General features: G+C 41.4%; 1 protein-coding gene across 1 annotated transcript in view; it reads left to right on the top strand.

Moving 5' to 3' along the window:
* Nucleotides 1-10,904, top strand: part of ACTR3B (actin related protein 3B) — a 51,741-nt gene extending 40,837 nt beyond the window's left edge. The window contains exons 2-4 of the mRNA XM_073329676.1: nt 8,518-8,643; nt 9,208-9,281; nt 9,882-10,904. Coding sequence (XP_073185777.1) covers nt 8,518-8,643; nt 9,208-9,281; nt 9,882-9,918 — 237 coding nt within the window. The 3' untranslated portion in view covers nt 9,919-10,904. The remainder of the gene's footprint in view (nt 1-8,517; nt 8,644-9,207; nt 9,282-9,881) is intronic.
* The last annotated feature ends 4,264 nt before the right edge of the window (nt 10,905-15,168 follow it).

The raw sequence follows: 15,168 nt of genomic DNA, 5'->3' as shown, positions 1-15,168 counted from the left end.
TCACGTTTTTTATGGGAGGAATGGTGCTTATTGGCCAGAATTCTGAGAATATCAGTGTTCTGTTTTGTTTTTTTAAACTCTCTCATTCTGTCTTTAACTTCCACCTGGACATGCAACTGAGATGGTGTCACATTCCAGAGTGCAATCCAGGTGTTGTTTCACTACCGGCCCTGTAACCTTGGGTGCCTCACAATGCTGTTGTAGCTCCCAACCTCCGCTGCTCACAAGCCGCGTACCAATACCAATGTCTGTATATAGCTACTGCCCTGGTACAGCACGTCTGATTCCAGCAGCCTGTCAGCAATATTCCAGCCACACTCAAGCAAGGCTGCTGGAAGCTAACTACTTGCAGGGTGACCCTCAACACATCCCCAGTCCTAAATTTTCCCCCAAAACATGGTCTGCACTGTCCAGCCCTCTCCTGAACAATTCAGGTATTAGAGGTCCATTACTCCTGTAAAAAGATCAATATTCAACAGTTTGCTGCTTTAACGGGACTTACCAAACAGTTCAGTTTAAACACAACACTGGATTCATTTAGATTAAAAATAAAACAAGATTATTTAACTACAAAAAAAGAGATTTTAAGTGAATTCAGATATAATTAAAGTCAGACATGGTTACAAGAAAAATAAAGATAAAATACTTTCCAGTAGCTAAAACTTAACAAGCTAGTTTTGGTTCAAGGTTAAAAAAAAAATCCTTACCATAAGTTCCCAGTAACAGGGATAACCAAATTCTCAGGCCAGGATCTCCCCTAGGATCAAAAGGTCAGTTCCTTTGTCTTAGGTGAGAGAGGGAGAGATGCCTTGGGGTGTTTTTACCCCTCATTTTTATGGTCCAGTCATCCTTTGAAGTGCACACTTCTGAGGTTTATGCCTCAAAGCAAAGTTCATTCAAACAGTAATGACGGTGACATGGAGTCTGGTGATGAAGGTAGCTCCATGCTCTTTCTGAAATACAGATGTGCATTGTCTCTTGCCATTTCTCCCTCTTGCTGTCTCCAGGACTCTGTTTACTACTTACATGTAAATAGAGGTAAACATACATTCCTTTGTTTAGGATAAACCCATTTAACAAATGCCTAGTCAGGGCTATGTGGGTATGAACATGTGCTAACATCGCACAGGGGGAATTAATAATTTTACATATGATGTTGCTATGTACATTTCACCATGATATTATTGACCAGCAAGTTATTAGTTTTCAGATGATACTTCACAGGGCATATTTTGTACAAAGATTATTACAGGAGCATATAGGTTCCTTTCAGTCACAAATGGGCAACAGTGATCTCTGCTCACTGTTCAAGAATTTCAGGCTGCAGTATCTCCCTGTTGCTGCACTATGGGATCAGCATTAGGTGTGAATCCGTGTTCTGTTATGAGACTTAAGCTCTAGCTCCCAGCTGAACTATCCTGACAGCTAACAGAGTTTCTCGTAGCACATCCTGCTTCTGAGCTAGAGTCATGTCTCTCCCCCAAGCTGTAAGATACTCTCCACAGTATGTGGCACATAGGCTTTCTACTTGTGCATATCTGTTGGAATGTGGAGGGTTAAGAACAATTATGGGTGGTGGTGAAAATTTTCCTCTGAAGTCTTCTAACATATCATGCCATTTTAAGCCTTTTCTGAAGGTTGCTTAAAAATATGCACTGCATGATAGGTAGGTGGCACTGTCTGACCATCATACTGTGGATGTTTTCAGGTCCAATAACCAGATATGGTGATTTGTGAATTACAAATGAGGATTTATTCTGCAGTGGTCCCTAGCTCAACTGTCATCAGTTTTCTTTTCTGCATTTTTGGTTCTTCCAAAATGATATGAAGCTTTGGAAATGTTATCGAGAACCTTGCTAATCTGTGCTTCAGCAAATAGAAAATCCACAGTTGGCAGTTTAAGTGCAGAGCAGGGAGGCTGGCAGGAGGGGCCAGTGCTCGTGGTGATGCCATTAGGTCCATGTCACATCATCTCTTGGCACTGAGTTTTGACTACAGAAGTTAAGCAACTTATCTCTATCTTTCTTCCTGCTACACAGCATGGGGCATGCCATCCTATCTGTACTGTTACCATAGTTCAGCCACTGCAGGATCATTAAGGAGGAACCCTTCTCTTTCGTGGCAGCTCTTAAGAGAGGCTGTATCACTTCTTTACTCTATGGCGTTCAGCCCACCTATTGGGAGGGATTAAAGATGGCTGCTGCTATCTCTCTGTGCTGAGGAGAAAAGATCTCCCCATAGCTCCAACCTCTGCTTTTTCTCATCCAGTGAGAAGTGATGTGCATTCCCCTAGCGGGCTGTGACGTGTATGACTACATACTGCACATAGATGACTAAAAATGGTGGTGATGGAAGTATGCTCCAAGTACAGTGTGTTCAGATGCTGCATAAAGTATCTTAGACTTGACTTACCCACACAGTCTGGGTCCTTTCAAGGCTTCTGCTTATGCCAAACTATGTGGTGGTTTTACAGTTCAGACAAATGTGGACTAGGAGTGAGCGATGCCTATTTTAGTTTGATACAACTGGAATTTGACCCCTATCCATTGTTATGAAGAACTAGTACACGAACCGTTGCGTCACCTAACCCTTTGCTGTTACAAATTATAAATGACTGGAGACTGTACCCAAAACAAATGATTGTCAGCTTTTACAAAATGTAGTGTAAAAAGTAGGTTAAACTTTACATTATTGTTGTTTGCGATGAGCTGAATTAATCTGTATGATCTTGGGATTTGGTAACAAATTGTTAAATTGATTCTGTGATAATGTCTTAATTTATTTGGACATTTGTTCAAATATTCTGCAGTCTGACTGGAGACTTGCTAACGACATAGTCTGGTTACAGGCTTGACATACTGTGCCTTTCTTAATCATTAAGAACAGCTGAGGTGACCCTCTTAAGGTATGTCTACAGTGCAGATGGAGGTGTCACTTCCAGCGTGGGTAGACCTATCTGTGCTAGCAGGCTAAAGACGGAAGTGAAGCTGTGGCTGCACAGACACGAGGGCAGGCTGGTGGCCCCGAGTGCAATCCCCTCTGAAACCCCAGGTGCATACTCGGGGCAGCCCGCAGGTGCTGCTACACTGCTCTTTTTAGTGTATTCGTGCGGGTATGTCTGCCTGAGCTGGAAATTACACCCAATTGTCAAGTATGTACTGAAAATGTACTTTTAAGGGACTTTTAAGTCCTGTTTGTTCAGGACTGAAAGTCAAGTTTAGTTCAGAAATACGTTGTTGATTACAAGGCATCTTCCTGACATGCAGTGTAGTTGTAACAGGATTTTAATCAAATAATTAAAATATGGCTCCAGTCGTGACTCAATTTATTTACCTTTACCTCTAAATAGGTTGTTTTCCTGCATTGAAGTTTTGGGAGAGGAACCAGAATAGTTGCTTTTATAGATTAATTAAAAGAATAAGCAAACAAATATGAAGCTAAAAAAATCACTATCTAATTTACTTCTGATTTCCCCAAACTAATGAAATATAACACAATGCAATGATCAAATTAAGGTTACAACTGAAATTCAATCAATAGATCAGTTTCAATTTATCCAGCTCACTGATACAAAGATTATTAAATCAGTTTATGAAGTTTACATAAAAATGACTTCCGTGCTTCCCAGGGAATTAAGGACGAATTCCTTTCTTTTCATCTAATAAATTGGGCTAAGAGTCTACTAAAAGTAGAAGCACTACAGCAGCACAGCGACACCTGTAGCCTAGATGCTTCCCAGGGCGACGGAAGGGGTGTTTCAGTCTGTCGTTAATCCACTCCCTGAGCGATGGTAGCTGGGTTGACAGAAGACCTGTTCTATCAACCTAGCCGCATGGACACTGGGGTTAGGTCAACCTACCTCCGGTGCCCAAGACATGACATTTTTCACACCCCTGAGCAAAGTAACTAGGTCAATCTAATTTTTAAGTGTACACCAGGTCATAGAATCTGGAATTCATGTGATTTGGTCTTAGCAGAGAACTAGTCCTGGTGTTGTAAATAACTTGAGCTTGTTTCATATGCAAGGGGAGGTGGTCGGTTTCTTCCCTCTGTTAGTTGTAGACTTAAGGCTTGGCTTAGCTGACGGTCAGTCTTTCACGTCTTCTCCGGATGGCTGGTTCAGGTGTTGATATGAGAGAATCCCCCCTTTCCTTCTGGATGGTTAGTCTTATATAGGGTTCAGTGTCCCCTTGCTCTCCCTAAGGGACCATCCTTTTTCACTTAGAGATTCCAGTGTGTTGGCTGTAGCTCATCATGGACCAATAATTTGGTTTCTTGATCTGAGGTCATAGTAGAAGTTTCCAATCTGAGGTGGACATTTTCTTGCAAAATCTGCTGCTGACCATGAGCAGATGTCTTCATTGTAAGCAGGACATGTGAGAGGCTGGTATGAGGAGCTGGAAGAGACTTCTGTCTAATGGAAAAAGGCCCATTCTCACTTTGGTAAATATAATTAAAGGTTCATTGTCAGTTACCCTTTCACACACTTCCACTCATTCCTTATGACAGTAAGCATGACAGGGAAAAAGGGACTCTGAGAGGGGGCCAAGTCCAGGATGAGTGCATGGCCTGCTCCAGTGCCCTTTCACCTAAACTTGGAGCTGCTTTAGCATTCCTTAATATAAACTTCATTCAGCATTTGACCAAATAAAGTGACCCAAACTCAAGTCTGGCCCATGTTCCCTACAGTAAGGTACTATCTAATCTTTTATCTGAGTGTAATACTTGTGTGTATAATTATCCCAATCATAATATTTGCTGTTTGTATAGCACTTTATCTTAAAACTGCTTTACAAATATTAAACCCCATAATGTCTCTGAGAGGCAGGTAAGTATTGTCCCTTTTAACGGGGAACGGAGACAAATAAATTAATTGACTTGCTGAAGTCACACATGGCTTCAGCTGATTTTTCCGTGGTTGCCCAGCAATAAGTCGTCTTAGTGCATCATTCACAGCTTGCATCAAATTTCTGTGGTATGTTAAACCAGTTTTATTTCAGGTAATCAATAGGAAGGAGAGACCCAGTTGATAAGCTTTTGAAAATGAGGAGTTGAAACTCTGGTAAATATGAAAGGCAATGAAATCTGTTCAGCCTCGTACAGGAAGGGCTGGGAGATGTCTCATCTGTACCATCTCTCAGACTTCAGTATCCCAGGGGACGTTTGCTTAATAGTAAAAGCAAGGGAAGCAAGTGTAAGGGAAGTCTTTCCTTACTGCCAGTCACTTGAGAGCAGTGGTTTTCAAGCTGTGGTCCTTGGACCCCTCAGTGTGCACAGATTATGTCTAAGATTTCCAAAGGGATCCGTACCTCGATTCTAAATTTTGAAGGGGTCCACAAATGAAAAATATCGAAAACCACTGCTTTAGAGGGTAATGTGTTCTGTACGTGGAGGGGTGAAGTTAATTTTCCTAGTTTTCCCCGAAATGTGAACTCACATGGGGCTCACTGTATTGTTCAGTCCATCCTGTGTAGCTAGTCTTGCATATATATGTTATCTGTCCATTAAGGAAAAGTACTTTTTAAAACCCGCTTCTTGTTTAGGGCTATCTTTTTTAAAATAAGATCTTTTAATTGGATCTGTTTGGCTCCTGAGGGATATCATAATTGTGTCTGCAGTGGGTCCTGTGATCTGCTTAGGTTTCTTCTGATTTTACAGATTCTGCATGTTCAAGCACAATGTTTTAAACATTTTGATTAAAAGAATCAGCTGGCTGAGAACAGCTGTTTAGACTTCACCTTCCCTGACGGGCTCCCTCTAGGAGGCTGAAGAATCCCAGGGCGTGTCACTGTGGAGAAATGCTGAAGTTTTCAGTATGACCTGACCAGTCTTTTTTAACATGCTTCACAGAAATCTTTTCCTCCAGTAGCGCTTGGAATGTAATGCTGAGTTCTACCTGGTAAAATGTCCGAGACAATAGGGTTTGCAGGCTTTTATGTTTTTAGGAGGAGGGTGTTGGCAGTTTGCGTTGTCCTCGATTTCTAAATGGTTCTGATGCTTTGGCTGAGTGACAAAAATGTATGCAGATTCCTATTGCCCTATGCACAAAAATGTTTTGGCTTTTGTTCTCCTGGGAGAAAACAGATCTTCTGAGTTCAGGCAATGTGTTGAAGACTAGATGTGAACACAGCTGTCTTCTGCCAAGGCTGTCTTAGGTTTGGCCCAGCACTGGCAGCAACACATTTAGCAGAAGACTCTGAGAAACTAACTAATAGTCTATTAGCAAGTGTGATCTAATGTTTATAAAGCAAAAACAAAAAAACCTTGGTATAGCAAATGCGCCATTAAAGGAATACTCAAGATCTGCAACAAATTTGATCTGGCTTGTCTAGATATCAGTTGAGATGATTCGCTATTTGCCCAGAATGTTTTAATGCCGCTGATGTTCTTCATATACAACAGTGTTTACAGTCATTTAGAAATATTTTCTGTGTTCTGTTATAGCATATCCAAGTTGGAAGTACCTTCTGAACAATGTGTAATTTGCCACCTTAAAAAGTTTGCTGTAATAGCAACAGTAGCAGAGAGCGGATATTAGGTTTGTAGTTAGTTGCACACTGCCTTTCTAGAAAGACCATTTTAAATCATACACTCTATAAGACTCATATGTATCTCCTCTTTTTTTATTTTTAGTTCTAGCAATATAGCTCTCACTTCATCCAATAAATCTACTGTTTAACTTGCTTAAATCCTGAACAGAATTATCACTGTCCCTCTCTATGCTAACCTTCCAAGCAATACATTTCGATGGCATCTTCTTAATTGCCATTTTATCAAATAAGTTCCAGTGGACCTTTTTTTTTTTAAACTCGTAACAGTTTTCCTTTTGGATATTGAACATGCAGCTAGTAACCCATCTGGACATAGAGAAGACCTTGCTTTATTTTTCTGCGCTTTATGTTGGTATTTGCAGCTGCTCTGTTTTTGACGGCAGATTCAAGCTTGCTTTCTTTTTTTTTTAAAAACTCTTTATTAATGTATTTTTTTTTTTGCAAGGGCCTCTTCTCCAGAGCATTCTTTTTTTGCTTATGTTATTAAATGTAATCTGAATGAACCCCCAAGTGACACTTTTTCTGTCAACAGGACTTTGACAGATGCCCAGATTATCATCATAAACAAAGAAGCAAGCTGTTCTCTTATTTTACAAGGCAAAACAAGGTTTTCTTGCTATCCATTATTAAAATAACCCCAAGCAGTTAATTCTGCATCCTGCAAGATGAATGTTTGTTACAGATGTCATGGACTCCAGGACTTTCTTTATTTAAAAAAAAAAAAATCTACATGGGGACTGAATAGTTCAAAGGATTGGTACAGGGGGTCTTTCACTTCTGGTTCAGTGGCTGAATTCCAGTCCAGGTCTGTAGGGTCAAAAACCTGTTACCATCTGATAGAAGCTTGGTCTGCAGGAAATGAGCGCCTGGTCACGTTTAGTTAAATTCCTAGTAGGTGTGGTCTGCACCACAAAAATGATTGCAGTAAGTACTAATTGGCACCTTGGTTTGCAATCGCAGCAGATTGAACGGACACGGACTGAGTTTCTTTCTGACCCTTACGGAGCACGTCTTCAGTCAGGGATTAGACCCCTTGTAATGGTGCTTGCTGTGCCGCTTCCTGTGCTGTGTTAGATACGCAGGATTTAAGTTTCCAGGGTCCTGTTTGTCATCTTCCAAAGCGCTGAAACAATTTCATTCATTCTCAGAGTTGCAGGACAGTAAGTGAATGTACGTGTGATTTTAAATGTCCTGTATTTAGTGTCTGAACATAATCCATTGGAGTGCACAGGACCAGACTAGTGGGCTTTCAATAGGGCCCTGAACTCCTAGGGCAGTACAAGACAATCAGGTAGAGGTGGGCACCCTCTGAAGTAAGACTCTTAAAGAAAAAAGAAGACTGGGATACTGTACCTTTCTCTGTTATAGAATTTTTTGTTGGCCCTGTACCTCTGAAATCATGAAGTGGCACAGAACTCAACGGTAACTGTATTTGGAGGGCTGGGTCTGAAAAGGTCAATTGGTTAATGAACTATGTAACTTGTCGTTCTGATTTTCCAAAACATATCATGACAAACCTAAAGCTTTATTTGACACCAAGAATAAAACTCCTTATCTGGAGCATCTCCAGTAACTTTGCTGATGATGCAGTATAGAATACATGTGCTTTTATTTATGCAGCTAAATTGCTTCTGCATGAGAGTAATAAAACTTTTAAAAACACACTAAGCAGAAGTGGCTACCACTAAGCAGATACGTGGAGCACCAACATGCCATTTTAATGGCTGTTTTTCTCTTTTTAATCACATACTCACCTGAAATGTAGCTCAAAGCATAACATTTTTGTCAAGCATAAAATGAAATGTAAAGAAACCAGTTCAATAAAATTAACTCGCCTACAAGTTGCGGGCCTACTGTGAAAACGAGGTGGTGGGGTATTTTGTATATTTTGACAGCGTCAGAACAGTTCTTGTTGGGTAATTGACTTTTGCATGTAAAGGAAGAGTTTCTTGTCTTTGTCTTGTAGAATGCGGCTCTTTCAGGAGGATCCACAATGTTCAGGGATTTTGGACGTCGACTACAGAGAGACTTGAAAAGAGTAGTGGATGCAAGATTGAAATTTAGCGAAGAACTCAGTGGTGGTTGGATAAAGGTAAACAAGAATTTCAAATATATCTGTTACATGGGTGAGTGAAATGAATGTGAATGCTTTAAAGCAACTGTTGCATTAATTAATAGGAGATTTCACTTCTGCATAAGAACCTGGGGAGCGTGGGATATATGAGGGTATCCAGATATACAGTTCAGCTGTGACTGCACCACATTAATAAAATTACGTTGTATGTACCATTAAAACAGGTGGACGTAGGTTAGCAAGCAACATGAAGGGACCCTTCTCTCAATGACAATGGAAACTAGGTGCAGAGTGATAACAGAACTTAATCTCTAGTGGGGAAGATTGTCCATTGTAATGCCCTTCAGCGTATAGTATAACTCAGGGTATGGAACTTCATTAACAAGTCCTGAGGCAGTGCTGAGACCTGCTTTCCTGAGGGAAGGTGTGGATTGTGTGCTCTGCATTGTGTGTGGGTGGAGGAACACAGGGGAGCTTCCAGCCCTGGGTAAAGATGTGTACCTCTCTCATTCAGAGAAGAGACCCTTGCCAGCAAAATGAAATTTATATGACTCACTAATTTTGAACCATTTTACTTTCTAGCCCAAACTGGTTGAAGTTCAAGTGATAACACACCATATGCAGCGTGGTTTGGAGGTTCTATGCTTGCTTCAACAGTATGTCTTTATGAAAATCTTTCTGAATTGTCCTGCCTATGCATTCTTTCTGCCATTGGACATGTTTGATATGCATACCCAGTTTAAAATGCTTGCACTTTTGCCATCCAAAATGATACATGCTATACTCAAACTTACTGGAATCCTTACAGTTTTTAATTGGGGAAAAAAAACCCTTGAACCAATGAGTTTTATCTGATTAAGGACTTCAGAATTTGACCCACTTTTGAACTATCCTGTATTTGACATCTGTAACACGGGATCGTCCGGATTCCATAAATCAGCGCTTAAGAATTGCAAAGACTCTTGGGATTCAAGGCCCAATCCTATCTTATTAATCATAAGAGAAAAAATACAAGAAAATTGGGCACAATTAATACTGATTTCACTAGACCCTTCTCCAGACAGATTTCCACCCATTAACTTTCATTTGATTCCCCAAAGAGTTCCTAGCTTACCCTGCTCCTAAAGGGACAGCATCCTGTCTCAGCACTGTAATCCAGAAAAAATACTGTTATTAGATGATCCTTTACTGGTGCACAGATTTATTGACCGGTTTCTGCAGTTTTATGTTCTTGATTCATTTTTCTTTTTTCTTAGAGTTTTTCCAAGTATGTCACACCAAGAAGGACTATGAAGAATATGGCTCTAGTATTTGTCGTCATAATCCTGTCTTTGGAGTCATGTCATAACACTTGTCTAATGAAAGTCATGGGTCAGATATCTTGCTGGTGAAGAAACTCTTTTGAAATGGAAGAAGGCAGCAGTTACTGTATATACTGAAGCGAGATGTGGACGTTCATCTCTTGGAGTGTTTGGCTCTCATAGTGCACTACAGCACTGCGTACGGCCCAGAACTATTTCAGCAAAAGCCATTTATGTGCCAACTACCTTTAAAGCCTATCCCTCTCTTCCTTCCTAAATGTGAGATTCTAGGTAATAGGTAAGTCTCCGTTGAAGAGAATGTGCAAAACACTACTGGAGTCAGTCTAGAAGATTACAACATTGTCTTACTGCCTCTGGAAAGGAAAAAGGATTTAAGCCTTTCCCACTGAAGCCCTGATTCTGCAATCCGACCTCAATGGATGGATTGTTGTGCCTGTGTGGAGTCCCATTGACTTCAGTGGGACTCTGCATGAGTACAAGTGTCCACCTACACAGATTACATTGCAGGATTGGGGCCTTCCTTTGTGCATAATATGTTCTAAACTTGGAATACAAATGTATGTTTCACATCATTTTCAGTTTTATTATTTTCAGAGGGTGAAATGACAAGTTCTAAGCACAAACAGCTATTAGTGGCATGGAGTGATGTTACAAGTTTCCAATTGTGAGGCATGTACTGGAATTGTACTGGTGCGTCTTGTTGGCAAAACAAAAAAGGAATTTTTTTTGCCACGTATGCTAGAAAATGGTATTTTGTTTGAGTGACATGAACTTTAAGCAATTTGCTGTATTGTTTGAGATTTATTACAGCGTCTATATTATTTTTTGGTATGTCTGAATTTTCTGAAGCTATTTTATAGACAATGAAACTTTGTTTTGGTGTTGGTGAGTGGTGTATGAAGTGCTGCCTTACACCAATGAAATAAAAGCTGTTAACGTCTTTACAAATACTGTTGTAGTTTGATTTATAAATTCCTTTACCTGTGTTTTATGCTTTGCCAGAGATGTTCCCAGGACAGCTTTCCATATGTTTATCAATATATATGATGCACCTATTGCAAAGCAAAAATATAATAGAATTCTCTAGGTGCAGGTACATAATTATTTAAATCACTTACATTAAAACAGATCTAGAATGACAACGAAGTATCGACTTAGGGTCTCAGAGAACTTGGCAAAAAACTCCCATTCCACCCAGTTCAGGTCACCTCCTTAAGCAAAAGCCCGAGTAAATGGAAAGCCTGGGAACCAGGGCTTGAATGTCCATGAATTTGAACTGTCATAAAATCAGAGGAAATTAATTCTGAAGTCAGAGGCCCTCCATTGAGAGTGCCCTGCTTCCATGTGAATTCTAAAGCTTGTTAGTAAAGTCTCTTCAGCTGGTCTCTACTGAGGTGGAAGGTGAGGATAGAGGTGGACACTTAGTCTTAGTTAGGTGCTCTGATCCGGAGGTGGATTGGACAGATTAGTGAGCCTAAACATAAAATGTAGGATTTCGTAGAACAAAACCAGTGTTGACAGTTAAAGTATAGAGACCATTAATTAATGCTCGACATTAGCTGTGTGATTCTTTTTTTTTTTTTTAACAAGTCATTTTAAAATTAATACAGAAGCATTGTAAGAGTTCACTGGATTAAACAGGATATTTTTGCCTTTCAACAGGATGTAAAATCCCACAAAATGCTAGTTATTTTGGAACCTCATAGCCGGGGCAATGACCAACTCCAGTTGGTATTGAGACAAAGCTACATGGTACTCAAACTCAAGGGCAAAATAATTAGGAAATATATCTGGCGACTTGAGCAAGTTTATTCTTTATTTTGTGTGTGTGAACTTAGTGCTTATGAAAAGAAACAATTAGTTCATCATCCTGGAGATGGAAGGTTCCTAACCACAGAAAGAAGACAAAGAACAGTCATGGTGCAAACGCACAAACACTGCTCCTGCCAAATGTGTTTCAGCTCTGAACTAAAGAAGAATCTCCTTTAGGCATGACAAATTGGTTCTGTTTCCAGACTCATTTCAGTTCTTTGTGTACCAGAGACTAACGGACACAAGTTGCAGTGTGTGCTAGTGGGTTTGGGACTTGAGCCTTGCATTCTATCTCTCACTGTACCGCTGGCTTGCTGGGTGACCTCAGGCAAGTCATTTAACCTCTCTGGGCCTCAGTTGGTGGTAATGATATTGACCTCCTTTGTAAAGCACTTTGAGCCCTAGGGATGTGAAGTAATATACAAGAGCTAGGTATTAGTGTTTAAACCAACCTGAATTGCTGTCAGAAGTTAGAGCTGTGTAGAGCAGACTTAACTTCTGTTGCTGAGAGAGAGAGAGCTTATCTCTCTCACCAACAGAAGTTGGTCCAATAAATATTACCTTACCCACCTCTCTAATATTCTGGGATTAACATGGCTACAGCAACACTGCATACTTCACAGGTTTAACAGGTGCAGATTTTGATGGTGGTTTATAATGTGGTCATTTGACTATTTCACAAGAGTCACTAAAGAGTTATCAGCTAATGGTTTTTAGTTTCGTCAAGCTCAGGCTGGATTTGAGCCAGCACCCTGAAGGCGGAAGGCAACATCTCCCATTACCAGTCCCCTGAGCCTTCTCCTTTTCCAGTAGTAAGTGTTTAATGGCACTGAAGGTTTTTATGACCCTAATGAATAGTGTGCATATGTTCACCGTGGTACTGTCAATTAAATACAATTAGTGAAGCCTTGATGTGACCTGAAGTACTAATCTTTCTGTAAATAATTCATTCTTTATGATTGCTGTGTTCTCTCTCATTTGGAAAAAAATATGGTTATGCCAAACTTGAAGCTGAGATGGATCACGTGACAAGTTTCTTTAAACCCACTAGCGATAGCAAGCAGGAATAGATCACCTCCTGCTTAATTGAAGAGCATTACATAATGTTAAAAATTATGTGCCGCAGTGGTGAAATAATTGCGGTAAATGGAGGCTCTGAGGTAAAATTGTGTAGTACAGTTATAGCTAGTTATGTCCGTCTTGAATAGCCAGATTTTTGTAATAGTATTTTTAAACAGGGAAAGGGAAATGGTCAGGAGAAAAACTGCCACCTGGGGTATTTGCATGATTTTAAAAGGTTTTAAGTTTCCACATAGAATGCTTGTGACATTTGAGAGGTTCAAACTCTAACAGAATCCTTGTAGATTGACAATGTGTTGCTTCTGTGGTCGGTTTTAGTCAATGTTTCAACTCTGACAGTTCTGCCAAGGATTCAGGGCCTAATCGAAAGACAACGGAAGGACTCTCATTGTAAAGATCTGGTGGCTAGCATGTGAGTCTGCAGGGCTCTGGGTGACTGGTGCTTTCACACCACCAGCTGGTAGCTCTGGCAGAGCTGCAGTCCTCTGTAAACCCTGGAAAACTAGGCACCACAGGATGTGCTGCCCACAGAAGACCCAAATAGCAACACTCCCCGTGACCTCCAGTTGGTCCACATGCACTATTTAGGCACGGAGGGAATTCCAGGAAACTCTGTGCAACAAGCCAGATCCCTGACCTGCTGCTGAGACAAACCCTGCCTTGTTCCTGCACCCTCTTCTGATTCTTGGTCCCTGCATCCTTGCCTGGTAACTGGGTTCTGTTTCTTTGCTTTCCTAGCTTTGGTCCTGCATTGGACACACATCTGCTCCTGCCTTCCCTGACTCCAGTTCTGACTTTCAGCCCTGATTCTTGGCTCTGTCTAGTTTGACTCTTGGCTTGGTCATTTGGCCTCTGACTCTGTTCTGACCCCCTGTTCCTTTTCTGGTGCCTGACTCTAGCTCTGACTTCTAGGCCTTACTGCCCATGCCTTGGTTCCTGTCACTCGTTGGCTTTGAATCAGGCCTGTGATGGTCTTGAGCATATCCCTGTTGTTGTCTTGTGTGTTTCACTCTGCCTTCAACATGCTATGTGACTTTGGAGAAATCTCTTCATCTCTGTAAGCCTCCATTTCCCCTCCCACTCTTTTGTCTGGTACAACGGGGTTTGGGGTTTAATTAGTAGAAATGGGTATGCATGAGGTGCTTCACCTATAAAGAACAACAGGGAGCTGCAGAGGTGGGAGAGAGACAACTAGAGTGAAGCTGGAGTGACAGACTCCAGCAGGGAACCTTGAGGTATCAGGTGGGATTGAGAGAGATGGAGAGTGCTGGGAGTGAGTAGGCACCAGCAGGGAACTCTGACTCTAGGCAGGGAAGGCCTGGGAGACCCTCAATGGGAGAGACTGGGAGGGTGGACGTGAGTACTTTATTTTGGGAATGATTTTAGTTGTTTTAATCTAGCCCCAAGAAGGCGCATTACTGAACAGAATAAGAGTTGTCCTGCTGGTTTGTTGAAAAGAGGGGAAACTGCTGCTGGGGGCCATTTGCAGAGCCACCCTACAGCCAGGAGGGGGCATTGCCCCTGTTACATCTGGTCTATTTAGATGGTAAGATCTTTAGGCACAGGGACTGTCTTACTATGTACTTATACCATACCCAGCACAGTGGGTCTCTGATTTTGGTTGGGGCCTCTGCCGTAGCGCAATAATAGTAGAGTAATATGTCATGGAGCAGGCACTAGTGTAGTGGGGCTTGTGGGAGGAGACAGGGTAATACAGAAACATTCAAATCGCTGCACCACATGTGGAAATTGTGACTCTGCAAAGACAAGTGGGTTATGTTGCTTCTACTTCACAATGACTCCAGAAAAAGCTTTCAGTTCATGCCTCAAAACCTACAGTAGCCTTAATGGACAGCAGGTTTAAAACAAATAAAAGGAAGTTCTTCTTCACTCAGCGCACAGCCAACCTGTGGAACTCCTTGCCTGAGGAGGTTGTGAAGGCTAGGACTATAACAGCGTTTAAAAGAGAACTGGATAAATTCATGAAGGTTAAGTCCATTAATGGCTATTAGCCAGGATGGGTAAGGAATGGTGTCCCTAGCCTCTGTTTGTCGGAGGGTGGAGATGGATGGCAGGAGAGAGATTGCTAGATCATTACCTGTTAGGTTCGCTCCCTCTGGGGCACCTGGCATTGGCCGCTGTCGGCAGACAGGATACTGGGCTGGATGGACCTTTGGTCTGACCCAGTATGGACATTCTTATGTTCTTATGGCTACACTTATAGCAGTGCTTGGGTTACGTGTAGCTACACATGAAAGTGAAAGGCTCTGGCAGCTCCCTAATGTGGGAGCCTTTCCCCGCTGCTGGAGCCTTTTACTGTGGCAGGAAA

Source organism: Lepidochelys kempii, chromosome 2, assembly GCF_965140285.1.
Source record: "Lepidochelys kempii isolate rLepKem1 chromosome 2, rLepKem1.hap1, whole genome shotgun sequence".
Taxonomy (NCBI): Eukaryota; Metazoa; Chordata; order Testudines; family Cheloniidae; genus Lepidochelys; species Lepidochelys kempii.
This window is presented reverse-complemented; position numbering and strand designations above follow the sequence as displayed.